Consider the following 26915-nt stretch of genomic DNA (forward strand, 5'->3'; position numbering starts at 1 on the left):
CGATCTCTCCCAATTTGAAGAGACCCTTGTCCAGCAGGCTGAGGCAAAGAGGAAGTAACAAAAGCAGCAAAATCATTGAGCTGGACAGGGGACAGATTGGATTTGTCTTCAGTGTGGAAGGGACTTTCACTCTCAAATTGGCCTCTTCAGCCACACTAGACGCTGCTCCAAGTCCTCCATACAGAGCTCGTTATCATAGTCTTTCAAGACTGAAGGATGCCTAATGAACAGTAGTACACAAATGTAGTCCCATTCTTATGTCTGGGGACTTGTCCGCAAAAACTCAAGATAAAAACATACGGAGAATTTCATTTCAGCCCTGGCTGAAATCTATGGTCATTGGAATTACAGTTTCAAATCCAGGTCATGAATGGGTTGGGGGGGGGCTCTTTTCCCACCTGCACAGCCGTCTCACAGGTAACACTGTATTCCATATCTTGCCGGGTTAGGCAGTTCACCTCTCCTATGATGGCCCCAGTGGCCAGGTAGTCTGTATAGGGAGTGGCTGCCAGACGTTCCTCCATCTCTTCGTTGTAAACTCCATAACGAGGTGCAGAACCAGAAAGCTAGAGAACAAAGAACACAAATAGTGATTCTGAGTAAAGAAATGAACACTCGATTTTGCCCAGAGGTGACCACCAGCGGTCCCCAACCATTTTCGGTCCGTGGACCGTTTGGGGTCTGTGTGCTCCATTGGGAGATTGGGCACCTCCCACACACATTTATTGGTGGGCGTGTCATGCTTGCTGGTGGGTGTGTGGTGTTCATGCTAACGCTTCCCCCAGCACCCCTTCCCTATGGGAAAGTTGCCGTGGGGCAGCCAGCCCGGGGAGTGCCCCGACGCACGGCTTTGATTCTTTGCTCACTCGCTCCCCACCCTCCCTCTCCAGGGAGCAGCCGGCTAACAAGCAGCCACTCTCCCTCCCCCCGCCCTTGGACAGTGTCACTGAAACTACCAACATGAATTTGACCAAATTCCGGGAGGCAGTGGAAGACAGGAGGGCCTCGAGTACTCTAGTCCATGGGGTCACGAAGAGTCGGACATGACTTAATGACTAAACAACAACAAACTAGATCTACCCGTAGATGTGACTGATTACAATCCACAGAGGTGGTAATGTCAAAAAGCAAACAGTCCTTCACCCTTACAGAGGGAATGTTTTTGACCCCAGAACCTTTGATACTTCTTGGAGGTGCTTTAAAAAAGTTGATTCATGAAGAGCTGACATAGGTCATATATACTTCACAGCTAGTTATCTGAAGAGCTGACGCTACTACAGAATAATGCTTCTTCCCAAATGGAGTCCATTATAGAATATCACCACAGTGCCAACTCCACAGGGAATGAATTTGGAGAGCATGGTCAGGTAAAAACTAACAGTCCATATTCTGGACAAAAAATGGAAATATTCTGTGATAGAACAGCATGAGGAGGAAATAACCAATGAAAAAACTGGAGTATGCTTTAATAAACAACTGCCGAATCATTAGCAATTAAAAGTTACAAGTGGTATGAGATACAACTAGCTGAACCCCATTTTGTGGCGTTCCTTTACACCTCGTCTGTTAATTCGGTCAACTGTAACTGAAGCTTACCTTAACCATCCCGGAGACAATTAAATGGATTCCTTCCGGTAAGTAACCTTCTTCAGATATGACATCTCCATAGTCAAAATAAACAATGTATGCTTTTTCCTGAAAATAGAAAATAAATATAACGATGATTGCACAATTCAGAATAGATTGCGTGTTGCTTAGTACACACACAGAGAACAGGATTTTTTAAAAATGTACTTCCGTTCCAGATCTAAGATGATGATAATGAAGGTTTTTAAAAGCAGTGGCTGTGAGGCTTCTTTTGAGAGTTCAGTAAGGATGAATTATGGAACGTTTAAAGTACTTTTTTTAAAACTTAGAATGCAGCATGAGGCAATAATAATGCACGCTTTAAAATTTTGTTACCTTTAAAAGGCCAACATAGTCACTGTTATTACTTCAATATTGGGCAGAGAATGCCAAACCAATCCTGAGACATAAAGTTTCGAAATCTCTGCATAAGGAGGGATGTTCACGGGGAAAACATTTTGGGTTTCCTTCAGGGGTGTGTCTCCTTTGCTCTCCGGCCTTTCCGGTTAACGTCCTTTCATTGAAATACAAAAGGGCCTGGCTCTTTCAGATTCTTTCATTTCACATTTCTCTATTCATGTTGCGTCTTGGACTCGTCTAAGAGCTCTAAAGAATCCTCAAACTACCACAAAAGCAGGGATAGCACAGGGATACACACACACATTACACACACACACACACACACACACACGTGTCTCCCAAAAACGAAGACAAAGAAGCAAACAAATGAAAGTGACAAAAATATTCTCAGCTCCCCCACAAGAATGTAACTACAATAGGGGAAGATTTTCTTCCCTCCAACCACTGAGTTAGAATGATGATGATGACGACGACGATGGGTCTTTCCTTCTGTAAGTTCATGACCAGTACGCAGCCGAGCAGAGGGGAACAAGTGCCTTGTGGGATTTGAAGAATATAATGCATCCTAAAATAGCGTTTGCCTGTTTTTTTGTAGCCACCTCACACTGTTGGCTCATCTTCAGCTTGTGATCTATGGAGACTCCAAGATCCTTCTCGCTCACACTATTGCTTATCCAGATATCCCCCATCTTGCAACAATGGGTTTGGTTTCTTTTTCCTCGGTGCAGTGCTTTGCACTGATCCTTGCTGAATTTCATTCTGTTGTTTCCAGCCCACTGCTCAAGCCTATCTAGATCATTTTGAATTTTTTTCCAGGGCATTCGCTATTCCACCCAATTTTGTGTCATCCGCAAATCTGGTTGGCATTCCCTGTATTTCCTGACCCAGGTCATTAATAAAAATATTGAAGAGCACTGGGCCCAGGACTGATTATGCATCCTTCAGTCTCGAGAGACTATGGTAATGTGCTCTATATGGAGGACTTGGAACAGCATCTAGTGTGGCTGAGAAGACCAATTTGAGAGTGACCATCCCTTCCAGACGGAAGACAAATCCAATCTGTCACCTGTCCAGCTACCTTATTTTGTTGCTTTCATGACTGCCTCTTTGCCTTGGCCTGCTGGACAAGGGTCTCTTTGAACTGGGAGAGGCCATGATGCACCGCCTGCCTCCAGGCTGAACACTCAGATGTCAGGGTTTCCCATCTGTTGAGGTCGATCCCTCAGGCCTTCAGATCCCGCTTGCAGATGTCTTTGCATCGCAGCTGTGGTCTCCCTCTGGGGCGATTTTCCTGCACTAATTCTCCATACAAGAGATCTTTTGGAATCCGACCATCAGCCGTTCTCACAAAATGCCCAAGCCAACGCAGACGTCGCTGTTTCAGTAATGTATACATGCTAAAAATCCCAGCTCATTCTAGGACTACTCTATTTGGAACTTTGTCCTGCCAGGTGATAATGCGTCGGAGAGAATGCATATGGAAGGTGTTCAGCTTCCTCTCCTCCCCTGCACAGAAGGTCCAGGACTCGCTGTAGTACAGGAGTATGCTCAGGACAGAGGCTCTGTAGACCTGGGTCTTGGTATATGCCCTCAGCTTCTTATTAAACCATACTCTCTTTTTGAGTCTAGAGAACATGGTAGTTGCTTTCCCAATGTGTTTATCCAGCTTGACATCTAGGGAGAGAGTGTCAGAGATCGTTGAGCCAAGGTACACAAAGTCATGAACAACCTCCAATTCTTGCATGGAGATGGTAATAGAGGGAGGTGAGTCCACGCCCTGGCCCATGACTTCTGTCTTCTTCAGGCTGATTGTTAGTCCAAAGTCTTGGCAGGTCTTGCTAAAATGATTCATGAGTTGTTGGAGGTCTTCAGCAGAGTGGGCAACAATGGCTGCATTATTGGCAAAGAGGAAGTCCCGCGTGCATTTCAGCTGGACTTTGGTCTTCGCTCTCAATCTAGAGAGATTAAAGAGCTTTCCAACTGATTTAGTCCGGAGATAGACACCTTCTGTTGCAGCTCCAAAGGCGTGCTTCAGCATGACAGCAAAAAAGATCCCAAAAAGGGTTGGTGCAAGGATACAGCCCTGTTTCACTCCACTTCGGATGTCAAAGGGATCTGATGTTGAGCCATCAAAAACTACAGTGCCCTTCTTTCCCTCATGAAAGGACCTGATGAGGTTAAGGAGTCGAGGTGGACATCCAAACTTGGGAAGTATTTCCACGCTCAATGGTGGAGAACCCACAGCCCATTTGACAGAAACATACCAACATGGCAACATTCCCGTTTGAAATTTTTTTTTAAATTAAGAATGTTGAACAACAGCTGCTGGTGGTGGTGGGACTGTACGGCAGATGTAAAGGGAATGAATCTGCTTCGTAGCACACACTCTAAGGAATGTTGGTTGTACTGGGTGATGAAATGCAGGACACATATAGTAGTGGCCTTTCTGCAGGCTGGATTTGATGTGGAAAGAGCACGGAGGGAGACAAAAGAATCAGTAATGGCTGTGCATTGTCTGAACCCCCAATAAAGGGTCAAACCTCACGAGGATACATTTTGCTGGTGTGACAGCAGCCTTAACTGTAACCTACTATGATAAAGTCACAACTTTATATTGTTGCTTCCTAATAGAGAGACTCTGAAATCCTCAAGCAAGAGGACTTTCACCAAAGGAAGATATAATGATAAAAAGCAGATACAACTATTTATGTTGATTTTGAACTGAAATACCGACATATTAATGTAAGCTGAAAACTCCAAGGACAAATGAGACATTAAATACAAATGTGCAGAACATTTTCTTTTTTCAAAAATTAATTCTTGGAATTCTGCATTTTTAAAAAAGATGCAGCACCTTCTTTTTTATTATTAAAAGAATGCAAAATACACCTACTACTACAGGAAAAAAAAAACTATAAAATACAAAACAAAACAGTACGTTTACCCATGTGCACCCATCACCTTCAGGACTAGCATTACACTTCATTCCATCCATTTTCACTCCAAAATTCCATTGTTTCTTCCCTCGGTGTAAACCCCCTCCCTCTCCGAAATACATGTTCTAAAAATACATTCCATATTTTCTTAAAATCATTATTTTTCATTTGGCCTTTACTTATTTTCATATCACATGTCAGTTTATCATTAATAGCCATGTCCCATAATTCTCTATACCATTCCTCCAGGTTAAATTGATTTTCATTTCTCCAGTTCCTTGCCATAATTACCCTTGCTGCCGTAATCATTATTACTATTAAATCCTTATTTTCTTTCGCCAGTTGATCTTTAATCATATTCAATAAAGCTATTATTGGAGACATTGGAATATTCAATCCAATTATTTCAGATATTTCTTTAAATATTAATTTCCATTCTTTCTTTCTTTTTTCACATAGCCACCACATATGTAAATACGTCCCCTTCTCTTTTTTACAACTCGAACATAATGTTGACACAGTTTTGTCCATCATATTCATTTTGACCATGCAGCACCTTCTTAACTTTTTCCCTGGTGGCCTTTTTTTTCCACTCTAAATTGCCCCAATAAACTTCTAGTTTACCTCAACTGGGATAAATTTTATCCTTTGTACGAACAGAGAGAGAAAAGGAGACATTCAAATGCACATAAAAGAAGAGTGAGGGAGGACACATCAGCCTGTTGGTCTCATTATGAGAGTGGATCAAGGCCAGAATTTCACCAGGAAGAAAAAAAAAATGAAAACGTGGTCCTGTTACCATGGTATCCCCAGTCCTTTTAAGGGCCTAATTACACGTTACACTTCTAGGGCTGCTTTGACCTACATGACAACAGATTATTGTTTTCTGATCCCTAACTGCAGTGCATGGTAAATATGATCAGTAATCAGCGGTGGAAAAACCTTTGAAACATATCTAGTGTACAGATGAAAGGCAGGCAGGCAAGAAAGCCAACGGGGGAATAAAGCAGGACTGCACAGAGTTCTGGTCAGGGTATTTTAAAATACCGCTATAGAAACATCACCTTAATGTAGTCGATTTGGTGTGCGTCATTGTACAGCCACATCACATTATGCAAAAGCTCCAGCGCAGTACGAGGTGCGATGGTCGGTGGGAGGGTTGCAAGCCGTTTCCTTTTACTTACAATCATCTAAACAAGAAAAGTATTCAAAGGTACAGACCATTTAAAATTCACTTTAGGCTTAAAGATTTTAAGTTTTGTTAGATATTAAGAACGATCCATGACAAAAATGTTTTTACACATCCAAGCTGTTTTGAATAGACATCAGTTTAATCGTCTTCTGAAATTACTGAACTACAAAATAGAATTAAATAATAAACGAGGGCAAAACTCAGATATTATGTGCTTTAATTAGTATTTAATGAATTAATCTCCACCCCACTGCTCCCCTTGTAGGGAGCTTGTAGTTAGAGCTGTAAACACGTTAATGTTGGAGAGAAGCAACTGCGGCGTTCTTTCAATGTTGAAAGAACACCATCGATGCCACCCGTTTTACCTGCAACGTCAGACGTCACAGGAAGACTGTGCTTAAATACTGAAGTCTGGGCACCAAAGAAATCAAGCTGATTTTTGCACTCACGGAGGTGGGAAAATCTCTTGCTGTGACACTCAGATGTTTTTTATCAGTCAAGGATCTTCCTCTTCTATTCTAACATCTTTTTTTCCCCAGAAAGAGCCTCGTAGAAGAACTGTCTCAAGTGAACAGGAAGAAGCCAGGCAGCCTTTCCTGACTAAAAGACTATTGCTCCAGTCTCGGAGAGTGGAACATGGGCACGGAAACCATTTTGCCCATTACAGTGGGTACGCCTGGTGGGGAAATGCCACAGGGGGCTTGGAAATAATGGGGTTTGCTCAGGAAACCAGTCTTGCCATCACTCAAGTGTTTAACCACGACAGGACAAAAAAGAGTTTTCCTTCTTCCCACTGTCTCGTTATAACTGTTTAACACGGTGGGTAGAGTGGTCAAGGGCACCACAAAATCACTCACACTCCAGGCAGACATTTGTTACGAGTATCCCCAAATGGAGCTGAGACGGACTTCCTTTTGTCTTGGCAAGGCGACAGTAGAATATGGAAGCGTCCTAGGTGTCCTGAGCAAAAGTGCAAGGAGAACTCTGCAACCTTTCCCGCTCTTGGAAAATGGAGGGCACTTTTCAGTGACTGTGAAATGGTCTGAGCTTGTTTGCAAGGGGGGGGGTCTGTGAAGATGTCCCTCTCGGTTGAGTCTCCCTCCCCTTTGTGACCAGTTCTGCTTGCCAGCAAAGGGGGTGGGGGGTGTCCAGTGCAGGACTTGAAGGCCCCACAGAGCGCTTCACCTGGGACCTCCTCAGACGGCGCAGCCACCGCCCGTTCCTGACCATTCACTGCGAGGGAGATTGAGGGGAGGCCTTTATAAGTCCCTCAACGACATCGACATGCACCCAATATTTGGGGGCTGTGGAAAACTGATGGAATGTTCGCAGAAAAAAAATAAGATAGACAAACCTTTAAAGCAGGGGTGTCCAACCTTTTACCTTCCCTGGGGCACATTAGAAGATGAAAATTTGGTTTGGGCTGCATGGGGGGCAGCCCTAGCCGTCCTCCGCAGCCCCACTCCAAGCACGCTTACCGGCAGCTGCGATTTCGGACAGCAGAGGCTGCCAGCTTCGACTCTGGTGGCTTTATGGGACCGGGAGGGGGTCCACCTATTGACGGGGATGGCGCAATGCAGTCACGCAGCCCCCCTGTCCCCTCCCCTCCCACTCCTTCCTCCCCTCTCTCCCCCTCTACTGTTGTGACATGCCCTGGCCACATTCCATCCGCAAGCAGCGGCAGTGTAACTTGAAACTTTGGAATTTCTTTTAAAATAAAAAATTGCACTGGGCCGCATTACGAGCTGACCTGGGCCGCATGCGGCCCTCGGGCCGCAGGTTGGACAAGCCTGCTTTAAAGTCATGAAAATTTACTCAGAATAAATCTTGGGCTCCAATTCACAGAGCTCAAGTCTGTCTTTACAAGGCCACAAGTCTGCAGCCTTAAAGCACATAGTCGTAGGCATTCTTCAGTCTCAAGGGACTTGGTCACGTGCTCTGTATGGAGGTCTTGGAACAGCGTCTAGAGTGACTGAGAAGGCCAATTCGAGAGTGACAGTCCTTTCCACACTGAAGAGAAATCCAATCTGTCCCCTCTCCAGCTCCCTGGTTTTGCTGGTTTCGGGGCTGCCTCTTTGCCTCAGCCTGCTGGACAAGGGCCTCTTCGAAGCACATAACGTTCCTCCATTAAGGTCCACAGAAGGATTAGTCCACTCTTTAGCACCAGCTTTCTAGAGTTTTACAGCTGTGATGCTGAGGTCCAACCCCTGCAGCCTCAGTGAGCACAAACAATGGAACCTGAACAATCTTTTTCCAGAAAGTCAAGATGGGAAAACTATGGGCTAAATTTGACTCCCAAGGTCCACCCGTCGAGTTCACAAGGATTCTGTTTTCAAGTGCAAGAATGGGGAAGCTACAGGTCACTTGCAAGATCGGCCCCCGTCAGTCCACAGGGTCTCAGAAGGGCTTTACTTTCTCATAAAGGAGGCAGACCAAGAGGAGAAGTGAGGATGGGCTGGGACAGGGAAGGAACGGACTCAAGCCGTGGCTTTGCCTCAGAAGGAGCCATGCACAGGGCGCTCTGAGGGACCCCTTGAGTGACCTTCAGGCTGCCTCCATCTTCTCTGTCGCTTCCCAGTGTCAGGTTTCGTCAGCTTACCTGCAGGGAAGCCCACAAAGTGCTGGCTTCGCACCTTCCTCACCTTCCCCACATAGGGAAACGAGTTTGGGTACATTCAAAACTTTCTCATAATAAACGTAAACGTGTGAACTGTATGTATATACATGGTTTTTGGAAGTTACCTCATGAAGTTGAGCTCCTTCAGTTTTATCAACAATACCTCCTGACGCCATAAACTTCAGTTCTTCAGAAGCTATGTTTAGCACCGTTTGGCCTGCTTGTTTAGTTTTCACAGCAGTCACAACATCTGGATAATTGCGCTGCATTAAACCTAAAAAAAATAAAGGTGTTGTTTTTCATGCAAAGGAATATTAAGTGCCAATCAGCCAAAGAACTGTTTTGCTATAGCAATCCTCTCGTTTCTTCTTTCACCATCCCGCCTGAAAATCTGCCAGCTCATTCCATTCATTTTACATATGGTTATAGCCCGATTTTAAAAAAAATAAAAGACAGGGGCGAACAACTTTGATATGGCCGCTGCTGAATGGAATACCAAACAACATGGACGTAGGGTGATGAGAAAGATAATAAACTATTTTAGCCACAAGCAAATCAAAAAGTTGGAACATCAAGGGGAAGGAAGGTTTAACACTCACGGAATACATTCAGTTTTTGTAGAATATCATCAACAACAATGTTAGTACTTTAATATTTCCTCAGAAGGTTATAGAAGCTTTGGAAATTGTAACTGAATGCACACGTCATTTCAACAGAAGTACAATGCAGCTACTTGTATGCACAGGATATATGTTTAAATGCCTACCTAACTCTTTCAAAGCATCTTCTTTGTTTTTTTCCAGGATTTTATTTATTTCCTGTTTTAAAAAAGAACAAAGTAAAATTTTACTTTCAAGTTATTGTTATCTCTAGAATGAACGCCAGGCCGTCCTTTTCCATGACCTCTGCTATGACACTGGCTATCTTTGTCCCTTCCCCATTTCACTTGGTTGCTGTGGGTCTGAAAGCCATTTTTGTGAATGCTTTAAGTTTAAATCATTACCACTGAGCAATGTGAGGCTGGGAGTACCTCCAGAGGCCCTCCTCCGAGTGCACCGTCCCTCTCCTCGATCAGAGACACCGAGGGACACCTCTCTTCCCTGGTAGGAGATGTACAGGGACGGTGTTTGGAGAAGGAGTCACTAGAGGGCAGAATTCCAGTGGGAGAAGAAGAAGGAGAAGAGATAAAAGGAGAGGGGAAAGGGGGGCAGTTAATAGAAGAGGAAGAAGCTGGATGGGCGCAGGAGGAGGAGAAAGATGGGGGAAAGAAAGACTGGGTGGAAATAATACAGGAGGACCCCTGGACGGGGGAGTGGACTGAGTTTCAGGTCCCCAGGGGGGACACAGAAGAAGAGTGGAAGAGACCAGTCTATAGCAGTAGTCCTCAACCTTGGGCCTCCAGAGGTTCTTGGACTACAACTCCCAGAAGCCTTCACCACTATCTCTGCTGGCCACGATTTCTGGGAGTTGAAGTCCAAGAACATCTGGAGGCCCAAGGTTGGAGACCACTGGTCTATAGGAAGCCACCTTCTTGGGGAGAAAGTGAAGAGAGAGAAAGGAGAAGAAAGGTTCAAAGCGTGGCAACAACGGGAGAGCCAGAGACAAGGACACAGACCATGTACAGAGAGTCCTGGAAAACCCCGCGGGGCAAGTCCATTCAGGCCGTGGTTGTGGCAAAACCCGGGCAAGAAGGTGTGGGAGCCACAGGTGGGACTGGGTTTTCCACCCTCCCCAATCGCCTCAAGCACGGCTGCACCCCGATGAACCGGGCGTTCCACAGAAGGGGCATGGCAGAGATTTAAGTTCATCGCCCTCACTGTTGAATGGGGACTCGTTAGGGTTTGAGGGGAAGAGAAGCGATAGCCTGTCCCCGAAGCAAGAGACAGGATCTGTAGTTAACAGGGAATTTGATCAGTGGTTAGAAAATAAAGACGTTTTGTTAGAAGAGCCTGAGTCACCCTTATACCAGAACGCCTGAGATGGAGAAAAGGGAGCTGCACAAAATCACAAGTAATTATAGCAATTATTCTTTTGGTGGTGATAGATATAAGGGGAATATCTTACCGTGTTTTTCTGTGTTTTGAATCATATGAAAGGAATGACAGGATGGCATCTTCTCCTTGAATTAACAGGGTGTCCTAAAGATGTCTTTTTCACTTCTTCAGGGAGAGGAGCTAGCCTGTCTCCCAGACTCGACTGGGAAAACAGGAGACTAATCCCATCTTTCCCCATTTGAAATAACGACACAAAGAAAAAACTGCACCAAAGCACTGAACTGTTGCCAGAATGAGGACCCCAAAAAAGGAGGATACACTCACGCAAAATCCTGAGTACTGTCTCCATCTGAAAACATATGAATTCGCACTAACTGATCTCCTCTTGGTTGTTGTGGGTTTTTCGGGCTCTTTAGCCGTTTTCTGAAGGTTGTTCTTCCTAACGTTTTGCCAGAAACTGGTGAAACGTTAGGAAGAACAACTTTCAGAACACGGCCAAAGAGCCTGAAAAACCCACAACAACCATTAGATCCTGGCCATGAAAGCCTTCGCGAATACATTGATCTCCTCTTAATTGTGGTTATTCAGTAGATTTCTGTGAATCACAGATACGCTTTTCTGCAGAACCATTTGAAAACATCTAGGACCGTTTTCACGGTAGCTCATCCCCTCCAAATTCCTCTGCGTGCTTTTCAGGGTTCCTGCACTTTCTTCAAGTTCCCTTGAGTTAGCAGCTTTCAGATCCAGACCAAGAGGGGAAATAGTATGAAAAAGGACACCTCCAAAGAGATCACGGGTTCGATATAAAGGAATGCACACTTGAGCACCTGAAGCACCCTAGAAGCAAGTCAGCTGTTCCTACTTCTGGTCTCTGTCCATCACACACACAGGTGATGAGCAAGATGGCTATCTAACAGGGACAGGTGGAGAATCCCAGCAAAGAAGCCAACAGAACGACCTCTCTAAAAGCGGTATGGCTGTTCACTTCCATGTCAAAGGCAGTAGCATCTGAAGAACATGTCCAGTGACAGCCTTATAACCTCAAATAGGTTGCTGAAGTTGTTAGTGGTCTACTTGAATGAGAGCCCTTGGGAAAGATTGGCCAGTGGGTTGGTAGGGTAGCGTAGCTGTGGACATCCCCGATCTGGCTGGATACTGAGTAGAAATAGACATTTCTTCCTTCAGTCTTGACAGAATAATAATGGAGAAGTTGCCATAGAAGGCAAGGGTCTTCCTGACCTCCAAGGAGCAAAGAGTGACGCCATCTAATGGAGCAGGAGTTTAAAGCATTTGGAGAGAATGAAGAGGCTCCCATTGCAGGTGAAATAGAAGCAACATCCTCATTCTCTCATCTGGCGAGGAATGCTATAGGGAGGAACTGCTACTGTCTAAGCCTACAGGCAACCAAGAGTGGTCCACTACATGACACGATGCTTGGCGATTCTTTCTTGGAAGAGATGGGAGACTAATTCCAAAATGCTGCTCGTGGAAGAGTTTCCAAACAACCACTCCCAAGGTGTTAGCATGAACAACAGCCATGCTACGAGACTTTGAGCGTCATGAATGGGAAAAGTTGATGCTCCTCGTAGAGGAGATTGAAAAGAGAAAGAACAGACCCCCCATCCCAGGAAACCATCAAACTGGAGAGAGAGAGAAAAAAAAAGAGGTAATATTTGTTCTGTCCAAATTTGAAACGTGTTTTTCAAAAAGGGATGTTCCCCCCAATCGGGGGGAAAGGCACCACAGAAAGAGTCCGATGGATTCTCTTCCTGTCTCAGATCACCCTATGCCCTATCTGTTGGGTGCTGGGATCAGAAGATGATTGCTATCAGAAGAAAAGGCTTAAAAGAAAGGAAGGAACAAAACACTGAAGAGAGCTATTGCCTTTCAACTCTAAAGAAAGATAGGCTGGACTCTCAGAACTCCAGACATGAGCAACTGTCTACTTCCTAGGCAAGAGCTATCTGGATCCTAAGATCTCTCCACTCCCTTGAAATGACGAGATTGAATTGAGATCCTGCCTATCAACTCCCGGAAAAGATGCCATCCTGAGGTGCAGAATGTCCTCTGTAGCAAAAAAAACCCCATCTTCAATGCATTTATTACTATTTGTATTTTTATCTCCCTCTCCTTGCAAATTGGGTAAGAGAACCGCGGACAGATTCTGGGTAGAAAACGCTTTGTCAGTCTAGAGGCTACAGAGGAGAAGGAGATTATCCTATGGAATGGACCCCTGAGAGGGTTGCAACAGAATCTCTTTTTACTGGTTTCTGTTGATACCTGCTTTTCTGAAAAACTTACATCCTCAAGTATTTTTCTCGAGTCATTATTTATGCATATTTACTACGGTATTTCTGTGACACCCTTGTATAGAGTCTTCCTCAAAATACATTCTTAACTTAGTAAAGAATATAGATTAAGTATAATTTATGTTTCTATTTTAAAAAAAGTATGTAGTTATTTTACTTACTACGTAAACTGTCTCATGACCAGCAATCTGTTCAATTAAACATTTAATATCTTCTTGAGCTTGTATGTAGCCTTTGGCGATCTCATAACACAAAGAGAGCTGTTTGTTTATTTGCCTCTCCAGTAATTTAATCAGTTTGGGTATTATATGCTAAAACATAGAACACATTAAACACATTCAGAACCTATAAACCTATAAAATCTATAAATCCAGAATATATCTACAAAATAATGTATACAAAAAGAGATGTGTCTGCAGTAGTATATGTCAGTCAGGAGGGACCACGCGAGCCCAATGCAAAGTCTTCAACAAGACTTTGAATCAACCTTGATCGTCCAGTTGTTTGGCTCCTGAAAGACTGACTGCTTAAGTCCATACAATCCCATGGTTTCAATACAAGGGCAACAATACCTCGGAAGCAGAGACACAGCAAGCTTTGTGGCTACATAGCAAGGATGGAAAAGATCTACAACCTGGAAGCCCTTGCAAAGTCATTTCGGGTATGGGAACTGAAAAGGATGGATAGGACATTATGAAATGAATGGACGGAGAAAGAAAGAAAGAAAGAAAGAAAGAAAGAAAGAAAGAAAGAAAGAAAGAAAGAAAGAAAGAAAGAAAGAAAGACGCGATTGAAGCAATGGGATTCTGCAGCTAGACCTGGATCTTTAGGACGAAGGACAACAGCAGTTTGCAGCAGTTCGCAATCTGGTATTCATTTAGAAGATTTTCTAGCATCCTTGAACTAATCATTTCTAAGACAATTATGTACTTGCTTATTTAAAAATGCTTCACAATGAGTAATAAGGCGTATACAATAATGAGTATGCAGAGGCGACAGGGAAGTGGTGGTTCCTGAGAGGGCAGAGTATGAAGAAGTTTGGAAGTGCGTTAACAATTGTTGTTGTTTAGTCGTTAAGTCGTGTCTGACTCTTTGTGACCCCATGGACCAGAGCACGCCACACCTTCCTGTCTTCCACTGCCTCCCGGAGTTCGGTCAAATTCATGTTGGTCGCTTCGGTGACCCTGTCCGACCATCTCGTCCTCGGTCGTCCCCTTCTCCTCCTGCCTTCACACTTTCCCAACATCAGCATCTTTTCCAGGAAGTCTTCTCTTCTCATGAGATGGCCAAAGTATTGGAGCCTCCGCTTCAGGATCTGTCCTTCCAGTGAGCATTCAGGGTTGATTTCCTTCAGAATGGATAGGTGTGACGTGTGCCATGACGTCACCTGCCTGTCTTGGCTGAGGCTGGAGTTTCCTGGCCTATGGCAGGGCAGGAGGTGGGTCTTAAAGGGGTGGAGTTGGTGTATATAAGGGGTGTGTGCAAAGAGGGAAAAGGTTGTTGTTGGGGAATTAGTGGGAGAGTGAGAGGGTTAGATATAGGTTAGGTAACTGTGTGTTAGGTAACCAAGAACTGTGCAGGGTTAAGGTCTGAGAAATATAGTTTGACAAGTGATTCATTTACCCAGTGATTTCCTTTTTATTTTTGTAATCAATAAAACATCATTTTTATTTTTAAATCCACAATAAGTCTGAAGTGTCAGGTTTATGTGTGGTTGGTGGCAGCGAAGAAGTACTGTGTGTATGTGAGTGAAGGATCGTGGCCTGTCATCTCTTGTGGTGACGTAGGAGGAGGTGGCAGTCGCGACAAAACTGGTGCCAGCGGTTGGGATACGAGTTGTCCAGTTGCCCAGTTGCCCAGAAAAGCCTTGGCTAGTGTGACCAGAGCAAAAGGATTTCAGTGAGGTGCACCTGAAGTGGGGTGTGGGTAACTCTCTAGGATTTGTCTCCAGGGGGGAGCAGATCTAGTAGAGAGGCACCTAAACTTCAGAGTGAGGGAACTGACTTATGAGCTCTAGAAGGTCCATTTTGTGAGGGAGATTGGCCCAAAATAGGAGGCTGTTGTGACTTGGTCTGAGGGTCCAGAGTTGGGAGAACTCGGAAGGGACAGACAGACCAAGGGCAGCAAAGATTTGGGATCTCTCTAGTGAACTGCAGAACCTGAGAGAAGGTGAAGCTGTGGTGGATTTCAGAAGTAGAGCCAAGGGCAGAAAATTAAAGTAGCTCTAAATCTGGCAGGAGGCCCAGTGAAGGGGCAGAAGCCATTAGAGACTACAGTAACAAGCCTAGCCATATCTGTTTGTATACCCTGTTAGAGAGTGTCAGACCTTAGCACAGGAAAGGAAAAAGTGACGTTTTAAACAGAGGCTTGAAAATAGAAAAGAGCCTTCTGTGTGATTAAAATGCCTCTCACGCGCAGTCAAATGGCAGAAGTGAGTGAACAAAGAGACCAAGCAATGGCAGACTGGTCTGGGGATGAGTCAAATGGTGAGGGGAGAGTTGCCTCAGTGCAAGAAGAAGCTAATGGTGAACAGTTATTAGAACTGAGGAAAATTCAATTAGCCCAGGCACATGAATTTCAAATGAAACAGTTAGAATTAGAAAAAGAGGAAAGAGAAAGAGAGAGACAAAGACAATTTGAACTGGAGAAGGAGCGTATGGCTTTTGAACTTAGGAAATTGGAAATATTGAACCAAAACAACAACAACAACAGAGATTCTGGTACTGAACCAAGCCAGTTATCAAAATCAGATTTGAAGAAATTTCCTACATATAAACAGGGGGATTGTCCTGAAAACTTCCTTAAAATCTTTGAACGAAGTTGTGCTGATTTTTCTGTGAGGGAGACAGAGAAAATGATAATTTTGAGGTCTCTCCTGAGTGGAAAAATGGCTGATGTGTATGCTGATGTCCAGAGGACTCTCAAGAGTCTCCTCCAGCACCACAATTCAAAAGCATCAATTCCTCAGCAGTCAGCTTTCTTTATGGTCCAGCTCTCGCCTCCATACATCACTACTGGAAAATCATAGCTAAGACTATTCAGACTTTTGTTGGCAAGACGATGTCTCTGCTTTTTAAGATGCTGTCTAGGTTTGTCATCGCTTTCCTCCCAAGAAGCAGGCGTCTTTTAATTTCGTGGCTGCTGTCACCATCTGTAGTGATCATGGAGCCCAAGAAATTAAAATCTTTCACTGCCTCCATATCTTCCCCTTCTATTTGCCAGGAGGTGATGGGAACACTGGCCATGACCTTAGTTTTTTATTGTTGAGCTTCAGACCATTTTTTTTTGCGCTCTCCTTTTTCACCCTCATTAAGAGGTTCTTTAATTCCTCCTCACTTTCGGCCATCAGAGTGGTATCATCTGCATATCTGAGGTTGCTGATATTTCTTCAAGTTATCTTAATTCCAGTTTGGGATTGATCAATTCCAGCCTTTTACATGATGTATTCTGTATATAAGTTAAGTACGCAGGGAGACACTATACAACCTTGTTGTACTGCTTTCCCAATTTTGAACCAATCAGTTGTTCCAAACACAGTTCTTACTTTTGCTTCCTGTCCAACATATACATTTCTCAGGACATGGATAAGGTGGTCAGGCACTCTCATTTCTTTCAGGACTTGCCATAGTTTGCTGTGGTCAACACAGTCAAAGGCTTTTGTGTAGTCAATGAAGCAGAAGTAGATGTTTTTCTGGCCCTCCATAATCCAGCATATGTTAGCAATTTGGTCTCTAGTTCCTCTGCCCTTTCAAAATCAAGCTTGTACTTCTGGGAGTTCTTGGTCCACATACCACTGAAGCCTACCTTGGAGGATTTTGAGCATAACCTTGCTAGCGTGTGAAATGAGTGCAATTGTACGGTAGTTGGAGCATTCTTTGGCACTGCCCGTCTTTGGGATTGGGATGTAGACTGATCTTTTCTAATCCTCTGGCCACTGCTGAGTTTTCCAAACTTGCTGGCATATTGAATGTAGCACCTTAACAGCATCATCTTTTAAGATTTTAAGCAGTTCAACTGCAATGCTATCACCTCCACTGGCCTTGTTGTTAGCCAAGCTTTCTAAGGCCCATTTGACTTCACTCTCCAGGATGTCTGGCTCCAGGTCAGCAACCACCCTATCTGGGTTGTCCGGGACATCCACATCTTTCTGGTATAATTCCTCTCTGTATTCTTGCCACCTCTTCTTCATGTCTTCTGTTTATTTAGGTCTGTAAAATTCCTGTCCTTTATCATGTCCATCTTTGTACAACATGTTTCTTTAATATCTCCAATTTTCTTGAACAGATCTCTGGTTTTTCCCTTTCTATTCTTTTCCTCTATTTCTTTGCACTGTTCATTTAAGAACACCCTTTTGTCTCTCCTTGCTATTCTTTGGAAGTCTGCATTCAATTTTCTGTAACTTTCCCTATCTCCCTTGCATTTTGTTTCCCTTTTCTTCTCTGCTATTTGTAAGGTTTGTTGGACAGCTACTTCACTTTCTTGCATTTCCTTTTCTTTGGGATGTACAGCGGTGCCTCGCTTAACGACATTAATTCATTCCAGTATCTCAGTACAGCTTTTCCCACTCTTTTGTTGACCAAGAGGACTACTCCATTTCTTCTACGGGATTCTTGCCCACAGTAGTAGATATGATAATTGTCTGAATTGAATTCACCCATTCCAGTCCATTTTAGTTCACTGGTGCCCAGGATGTCAATGTTTATTCTTGCTATCTCCTGTTTGACCACGTCCAGCTTAACAAGGTTCATAGATTGTACATTCCAGGTTCCTATGCAGTATTTCTCTTTGCAGCATCGGACTTTCCTTTCACTTCCAGGCGCGTCCACAGCTGAGTGTCCTTTCGGCTTTGGCACAACCACTTCATTAGTTCTGGAGCTACTTGGACTTGTCCTCCGACTCTTCCTCAGCAGCATGTTGGACGCCTTCCGACCTGAGGGGCCCATCTTCCAGCGTCATATCTTTAAGCCTTTTGTTTCTGTTCATGGGGTTTTCTGGGCCAAGATACTGGAGTGGCTTGCCAGTTCCTGCTCCAGATGGATCACGTGTAGTCAGAACTCTCCACTATTACCTGTCCGCTTTGGGTGGCCCTGCATGGCATAGCCCATAGCTTTTCTAAATTACTCAAGCCCCTTCACCACAACAAGGCATCAATTCATGAAGGGGGTGCTAATAATATCAAACTGTAAAGTACGTTACTTTAGCCAGAGCGACAGACTAATATGTAACTGAATGGATTTAAGCCAAACCATAATTAATGTAAGGAAACTTTCCAATTCATTGGAAACAAACTCATTTTCTTTACATATTTGAAACAAGAAAAAAAAATGAAATTTGAACTGCACAAAACTACAGTGCAGAACATTGACAAATACTTGCTTACCTTCAAAAGTCGAAACAATCTTAAAACACGCATAAACCGGAATACTCTAAGAGAGTTGACAATAGCGTAAGATGGGTCATCGGCTCCAAAGATATTAATAAGAACAACATCTGCTATTCCCAATATTATCACTAAAAAATCAAACTGATTCCAGTGGTAATACATGTACCTTCTTCCCATTGCAATAACCTGTTAAAAACAAATATTACATTTATATTAGATCGAACACACTGACCATTACATACTGCAACTCTGCAATTCATAGAATAGGTTCCTATATCAAAATTCAATAAATATGCGAACAGGTTATCTGATATATTAGAGCTGAGCTATAAATGTTGGAAGAAATTAAAACTATGCAACATCATGTAAGAAGGAATTGAAACTATGCCACAGCATGTAGTGCCAAAAAAACCTTAAAAATGAATTTATTTATTTATTTATTTATTTGATTTATATCCCACTCATCTGGTAAATCTCTACCACTCTGAGCGGCTAAAACAGCCTATAGTATAAAACCTAAATAAAATAGCCATGTATTAAAGAACATTTTTAAAATTTTTAAAAAGTCTTTAATATTCTTTAATATTTGAATAATTTTAAGATTTTAATATCAGGGTAAGGAACGGAGGGGAACAATGAGGATAAGGATAGAAGGGAAGTGGGCTTGAAAAGGTACCTTACAATTAATAGAGTTTCCATATAGTATACAATCGATTCAAATTATACTTTGAATATTTATTTATTTATTTATTTATTTATTTATTTATTTATTTATTTATTTATTTATTTATTTATTTATTTATTTAACTTATATGCCGCCCACACTACCCGAAGGTCTCTGAGCGGCTTACAGCATTTAAAATACAATAAAAAGGCAAAATAAAAGGGCAAAATAATTAAAATGCAATTACACAATCTGTTCCAGACATATTTAGTATTAATCTAATCACTGGCTATATGACTGTCTATGTTTTAATATTGCATAGGCATCCTTCAGTCTCGTGAGACTATGTTATCATGCTCTGCACAGAGGTCTTGGGAAAGCGTCTAGTGTGGCTGAGAAGGCCAATTTGAGAGTGACCATCCCTTCCACACTGAGGACAAATACAATCTGTACCCCATCTAACTCCCTGATTTTGCTGCTTTCATGACTGCCTCTTTGCCTCAGCCTGCTGGGCAAGGATCTCTTCAAATTGGGAGAGGCCATGATGTACCACATGCCTCCAGGCTGAGCGCTCAGATGTCAGGGTTTCCCATCTGTTGAGATCCATTTCCAAGGCCTTCAGATCCCGCTTGCAGATGTCTTTGCATCGCAGCTGTGGTCTCCCTCTGGGGCGATTTCCCTGCACTAATTCTCCATACAGGAGATCCTTTGGAATCCGACCATCAGCCATTCTTGCAACATGCCCGAGCCAATGTAGACGTCGCTGTTTCTGTAATGTATACGTGCTAAAAATTCCAGCTTGATCTAGGACTACTCTATTTGGAACTTTGTCCTGCCAGGTGATACCAAAAATGAGTCGGAGGCAACGCATATGGAACGTGTTCAGCTTTCTCTCATGCCGTGCATGAAGGGTCCATTATATTATCCATTACTCTTTCTCTTTTGAAACCATACATATAGTTTTCCCCAACATTTCTGGTGGTTCTTTTTCCTTCTTTCATCTAGCCATTCTGATAATTTGTCCATTTCTGCAGTTTCAAAAGTTTTGGCTCTCAGTTCCTCCATGTCCATAAAAGTGCTTTCCTCAGCGTGTGGTTGTTGAACTGCTTAAAATCCGCTGTTCTAATGTACCACAGGAATGCATGCCAACCCCACTTCAGATCATGTCCTTCTAATTTCAATAGCCTTGTATTTCCCAACATTAGCTGAAGGTAAAGGATCCCCTCGACATTTAGTTCAGTCGTGTCCAACTCTAGCGGGCGATGCTCATCCCGTCTCCAAGCCGTAGAGTCAGCGTTTGTCCGAAGACATTTCCCGTGGTCACGTGACCAGCGCAAGTAGACACGGAATGCTATCCACTCTTTAATTCAAACCAATGCAGATGCTCTATAACATGGATCCCCACCCCCCCGCCCGTAGCCTGGTGTCGGTCCGTAGGCTTCCTGCGACTGGGCCGTGGATACGGATCTCACCCTCCCCCCGCATGCATGGGGGCGTGTTGCACTTGCAGGTGGGCGTGTTGCACTCATGGGTGCATATGTTGCACTCATGCACATGCATGTGAGCATGACACGCCCCTCCACAAGTGTGACATGCCCACCCGTGAGCATGGGGGTGCCACAAACCCCAACCAGTCCGTGGTTCCAAAATGGTTGGGGACCACTTCTGTAGAATATAACAGTCAATTTGGAAGTCCCATTACTCCTCTTGATGTAAGGTCTTGCAGAAATTTAGCTCTAATTCTTGGGGTGAATTTAGAGATACATTTTTCCAGGTCTTTACATATTGTTTATTTTCCTATAATTGAGATTATTTGAAAAAGAAATAACATTTTTGGCAAGATTTTCATTTTAATTGTTGCTATTCTACCCATCATAGACAGTTGTAAATTTGCCCATCCGGAAAGATCTTTCCTGATTTTGTCTCTCAGTTTCAGATCGTTGTCCTTCAGAAGGGTACTTGACTTTTCTGTAAAGAATATGCCCAAATATTTTACTTTTCTTCCCTCCTGCAAATATGTGATTTTCATCTGTCTCCTGTTTTTTTCATATTTTTAGTAAAGAGTTTAGTTTTCTTGTGGTTTATTTTTAGGCCTGCCATCTCGCCAAGATCCTTTAACTCCAACATAAAAGCCGCTATTTATTCTTTGGGTTTTTCAACCAAGATAAGAAGGTCATCCGCAAAGGCCTGAACCTTGAATGTCTCTCCTCATAGTTTGATTTCTTTGGTGGTGAAGGTTCAGGTGCTGAGGAAACGTTGGTCGACGGTTTCTGTTTGGTGGCTGACTTCGATGTCAAAGCTTTCGACATCGAAGGCTTGGTTTTGTGAGCCCGCAGGGCGGTCGATAGAGTTGACGTCGAGGGCAAGACGGCTTCTCATTGCTCAGAAAGAGCCGGAGTAGCCGAAGGGCGTTGATTTGCCACCTCGGAAATGGCTTTATCCATGGCTTTAGCACGGTGTATGGATTTACAGGAAGGTTGGGCCTGACATTTTTGCAGTGAGGGCAGGAAGGGATTTGATCAGACTCACTGGGGCAAAACAGGCACTTAGCGTGGTTGTCAGCGAGCGGGATTTTGTTATTGCAGACCTCACGATGTTTGAACGGGCCTGAAGAGGCCATGAACCAAAAACCGAAAGGGGGGAGCGGGAGCTTCCTCTCGAGGGGCAGAGCGGTATTTTAAAGAATATAATAATAATAGGGATGGTAAAGAAAGAAGTTTTGAAATAATAAAGTAGTAAATAATTCTCTTTCTTTCTCTTTCTACAAAAAACTCACAGAAGCTGCGATCGAGGCTCTCAATATGGTGGCTGAAAAGAAACTGAAGGGAGAGCCTGGGCGCCAAGGTACATACATCGGGGGGGGAGGGGTCTTCACGAATGTATCTTTTTGCTGTCGCAGAAGCTCTAGAATATTCCATCGAGGCTCCACGCATGTGCGGATCTCCCAGCGCGTGATTCACAGAGGCCACAAAGAAGAACATTCAGTGCCTTCACGATCTTTTTGCATGCTGTTCCTTGCTTGTGAAGGCTGATGATCTCTTCTTTTCAGGCTTTGGACTATTTTTTTTTTACTTAGACATATTTCTAACATGCCGTCAAAAGTCACACTCACTCAACCCCTAACCAGTTGAGATATTTTGTGTGTTCCAGTTCAAGCACACCCGGTCAACTAAGGGAGCCCCTGATTCATTGCATCAGGTGTGCTTGAGAAAACACCTGTTTTGCACATATGTGCTGTTGTGAGGATGATTTGAATAATTTTGAGACTGCAGAAAAAGTTGCATTTTCAGGTGAATTTGGAGAAATCCCTTGAACCATCTATTGTGTTGAGCTGTTTCAATTGCTTTTGTTTGATCTGTTCATTGCAAACAGCTGAAAGTCTGTAAATTCTGACAATAAGCTGAATTTGCAATGGAAATGGAATAATTTTGAGGACAACTGGACATCCAAGAGCCATAGGTCTGACAAAGTGGACGTGTCCACGAAAGCTCACATTGAAATATGATAGTCCTTAAGGTGCCACAAGTTTTTGCCTTTGCATTTTTTGGTTTGTTTCTTTGGATTTGGTCTGATAAACAATAGTTAGTTGATGGAAACATTTGTTCAAGGTGTGTCGATGGCTCCTCACTTAAATGGGTTTAAAAGGGAATTAATCAAACACATAAAGAACTGGTCTATCGAAATCTGTTGCCTCATGATGGTACATATACTTTAAATCACTGTGAAAGTAATAACACAGAATAACGATTGTTCAGTTTTCAGACAAATAGCAAAACAACTATATAAAGCTAGCCGATTATAAATCACTAGGGGAGGGATAATCCGGGCTCTCCTCTGACTGTGTAGCAATGCACGGATACTCTACATATATGGTAGCTGATACAGGAAGACCCCAACCCCATATAAGTTGAGGATTGCTTCCAGATGGCCACGGATACTGAAAGCCATGGATAATAAGAAACAGTATGTATATAGCATGGTAAAAGGAAGGAAAAAACAGAAAAAATTATATTCATGTGCATTACCAGAACTAGGCTAGTACAGGGGGGAAGAGACTACGCTATGTATTCTTCACTAGCAAGTATTCATGCCATGGTGTCTAGCTTCCTCTAGTGAATAGTTCTGGTAATACATGTGGAATTTTTTTCTGGATTTTTCTATTAATATTTTAAATATTTTCAGACTATGGATAAATGCATCAGTGGATATTGATCCTATGGATCAGGAGGTCCTACAGTATAATGGACCTGCTCCATTATGAACATATCTGTGACCTGGCAAGGAGTGATCCAGAGACGGCCTGGATGATCCCCAGGAATTAAGTGTTCGTAGTTGCTTCATAAATCATTATAAGTATCAGAATAATCAACTCTAAAAGAGAACAAGCACTAAAAGTCACCCTAATAAATAAAGCATATTACTCTTTATTTCCAGATTATTTCACACTCAGTTTGTAAAATGGAATTCTATATATTTCTTAAAATATAGTAGTCAGTAAACAACATTATATTAATATACACATTTAAACAGCTTATAGAGTCAGTACCTTCAAGATGGCTTCCATTATATATAAACTGAGAAAATAGTAACTGCACATCTTAAGTTGTGGAAGAAATTCCATATTCACGCCCGGTACAAAGTGAAGAAAAATAGGAATGCAGTTTGTAAATGTTATAAGGGAACTTGTATGTTCAAATATGCGCTTAAATACAATTCGCCGGCATAACCTGATGAACCTATTTCTGTGGAAGAGGAAAAAAAGATTCTCACTTTCAGTCATTTATCAGAAAGCCACTTAGGAAATCTGCCAGTTCGTTTCTCTTTTCTCCACAATATACAGAGGCAGCCATCACCCTTGAGACTAATCCCGGCCTCCCACTCAACCGGCCAGAGGACATCAACCGGCCACACCACGGTCTCTCCGGCAGGAAAGCCGAGGGGAAATTCCGGGAGAGGCTGCCGGCGACTCTCCTGCTCAGAAATGGTCCTTCGGAGATGCCAGCCCTGAGGGGAGAGTGACCGGGAGAACAGGGGAAGTGGAGCAGGTCAGGAAGGAATGGGTGGGTGTCATCCCGTGGCCACGTGTATCTTAAGTTGCAACTAGAGTAGGCCCATTGAATAAATGGACCGTACAGAAGAAGCTTCAAAGACATATACTTTAGGCCTTTCTTCCAGGTAAACCATATTTAGGCATCTCCAAGGTGTCTGTCAGAATTCCCAGCAGGCAGAGTTCTAGGACTTGTAGTTCAAAATCCAAAAATCGTCTCCTTATCTACTGCTAAAGCTTCTTCTCAGGAAGATCCTACAGCCAAAAATCTGGGCAACCGGACTTCGCTTCCTGTACCACTATAGTTGCGTGTCTTCATTCCTGCAGGTCGAACTGCATGTCTCAGGAAATCCATATAGAGGCTATCACACGAACCGAGCACTATTAGCTAGTCCTGACTATCAAGTCAGCTCCCTAGCTTATTTTTCATTTTGAAAATTTATCCTCTTTACATGGACCATATCTGATGAATGTTCTGCTCCTTTCCCCCACATGACTGCCTGTGGGATAAATGGTCGGCCTGCCTGCCTTAAGCTTCCTGAGGGCTGGATCCTGGTTTTGGAGCGTTTGCCCGCTTCTGGCCCTTCAGATCGTCACTTGATGTTTTAGGATTTAACCACTAACTATCGGGGACACTTCTTCTTTTCTCTAGCCTTACAAGACTAACAAACTGGTTCCCCACAGACCTCATTCAGTCACTTTCAGAACAAGACCCAACACTTATTAGTAATCTTACCTTAAAATAAAATGTATGTCATTTCTATTGTGCATACATGTAATACCTTCTGCTTAGATCACATTTTAGTAAACATGATATACTAACTTTGATGCCGTTGATGTTTCAGGCCTCACATTGTAAACCCAGTCAGACAGAAGTTTCTTAAGAGACAGTAGTATTCCTTGGCTTTCCCAGTATGTCTTTACTTCTTCAATATTCATGAACCTGAAGTTTAAAACAACATGTTTTGAATGCAGCATATTTTGCACCACTATATGAATACAGAAAGGTTTTCAAAAGGAGTGGAAATCACATCCCTCTCATAAAATTCACCTAGGGTCAGATCACAAAATTCAGTATTAAAACAGCATCATAAAATGCAAAATCTGCAGAAAACTAGTGTAAAAGCAGATTGAATTCTTACCTAAAATATACCACCACCATCCCAAAAACTGTCACGCAAAATTTTTAAAAAAGAATTTCTATAGCATTACAAGGAAAATAAATGTAAAGAAGAGAGATCTTGTTTCAGAAAGCATTCCAGGGGCTCAGCGTTCCAGTCAGGGTGAGCACCTTGAGAACATCTGCCTAGAAGATCAGGTGGTCCACCAGGACAGATTTTGCCTTGGAGAAGACCCAAGGCCCCGCGAGCGTGCTGATTTCCTCAGGCACTGACACTGATTCTGTCGTTCAAGAGTGGAAGGTGCCACACAGGCATTCTCTGTCCAGGGAACGTTCTAGAAGGCTTTCTGAGCAGCAGCAGCAGCAGGAGGTCCCTTAAGAAGGAACGTCCAGAGCCAGTCAGCCCCTCGAATTTGGTATGTCAGGTTGTGGTGTCAGGGAGGGCCTTTTGGAGGGAGTCCTGCCACCCTGGAGGTGCTGTGTGATGGCTGAGCTGAGGGAGGACACCAGTGGGGAAGCTTTTCCTGGACCAATTTAACGGTATCTCCCTCGAGCATGAGGAAATGCGCCTGAGGGTGCGATTTAGGGGCCTTCAGACACAACTGGTCCTGCTGGTTTGGGGGTTTATGTTAAAAGGCCGGTGGTACAATGGGCAGTGGCTTGCGGACTGGTTGAGTTCGGACTTCACACAGGACAGGCCATTTCTGGGTTTTCCCCCTCCTTTTGCTCCTGGTGATGTGTTTGTGGGCAACCTCTGTGGACCAACTCCTAGGTGCATTTCAGGTGGGAGAATGTGGTGGTGGAGGTTCATGTTGTGACCAGCTTGCCCTCCGATTCCTCTCGGGTGATGAGGCTGGTCAGGGAATTCATGCTGCGCTCTTTACGCTACAACATTTTAGTCCTAGCTAGGCATGTGCTGGGACTGGACAACAGCATTGCTGGTGCATTGTCCTGCCGACAGATGCAGCTGTGTCGGGACCTGGCCGGCAATGCTTTGAGGCCTGACATGTCGACTCTACGCATGATTTTCTGATATGAGAAATGCTGGAGGGATGGAATAAGGAGGCGGGTAGGCCAAAGTCAGTAGGGTGTTGCTGTTTCCTAATAGGCTGAGAGAGCTGGGAATTTGCTGGCCAGACATATATGCCTTTCTAGTTTCAAAAATTGTGGTACTTTACATGGCCTCACTCATAGGCTTCTTTAGGGAGTATCGGATTAGAGTATTGGTGACATCATTGCACAAAGATTGGGAGGCCATCCTTTGAGTTGCAGGATCTTACTTTGGAGGGGGAAGGAGTGGAATTTTACCTGCACTGCTCCAAGACGGATCAGACTGGCAAAAGGCCTTAGTGAAATAGTTCTGATCAATAACGGTGTCTTGTGAAGAGCTTTGGGGGACCGCAGAGGACTTTTTCTGAAGAGGTGTTGCTTCTGCCTGAGGCAGAGAAAATGAAATGGCAACAAGCCATGAAAGAAGAGTCACAATCCATGGATGACCATGGAGGGTTTACAGGAACCACATTGCCACCAGAACATAAAGCAATTGGAAGCAAATGGGTCTGCAAAGGAAAATGCAGATCAATGGGGAATATACAGACCACCACAACAAGGAAAGGATGGCTGAGGGAGGGACTGTGAACTCAAAGTCATTTTGAGTTGACCATTGG

The 26915-nt window shown here is 43.5% G+C and overlaps 1 protein-coding gene across 7 annotated transcripts in view; it reads right to left on the reverse strand.

Moving 5' to 3' along the window:
- LOC140702815 (solute carrier family 9 member C1-like) overlaps positions 1-26915 on the reverse strand; it is a 117341-nt gene that overhangs the window by 50212 nt on the left and 40214 nt on the right. For all 7 annotated transcript variants that reach the window (XM_078381985.1, XM_078381984.1, XM_078381983.1 and 4 more), the window contains exons 14-22: positions 24952-25071; positions 23628-23823; positions 18415-18603; positions 13196-13345; positions 9498-9549; positions 8857-9005; positions 5987-6112; positions 1597-1695; positions 399-566 (exon numbers count right to left, since the gene is read on the reverse strand). In XM_078381985.1, the coding sequence (XP_078238111.1) occupies positions 399-566; positions 1597-1695; positions 5987-6112; positions 8857-9005; positions 9498-9549; positions 13196-13345; positions 18415-18603; positions 23628-23823; positions 24952-25071 (1249 nt within the window). The remainder of the gene's footprint in view (positions 1-398; positions 567-1596; positions 1696-5986; positions 6113-8856; positions 9006-9497; positions 9550-13195; positions 13346-18414; positions 18604-23627; positions 23824-24951; positions 25072-26915) is intronic.

This window comes from Pogona vitticeps, chromosome 15, assembly GCF_051106095.1.
Source record: "Pogona vitticeps strain Pit_001003342236 chromosome 15, PviZW2.1, whole genome shotgun sequence".
Lineage (NCBI taxonomy): Eukaryota > Metazoa > Chordata > Lepidosauria > Squamata > Agamidae > Pogona > Pogona vitticeps.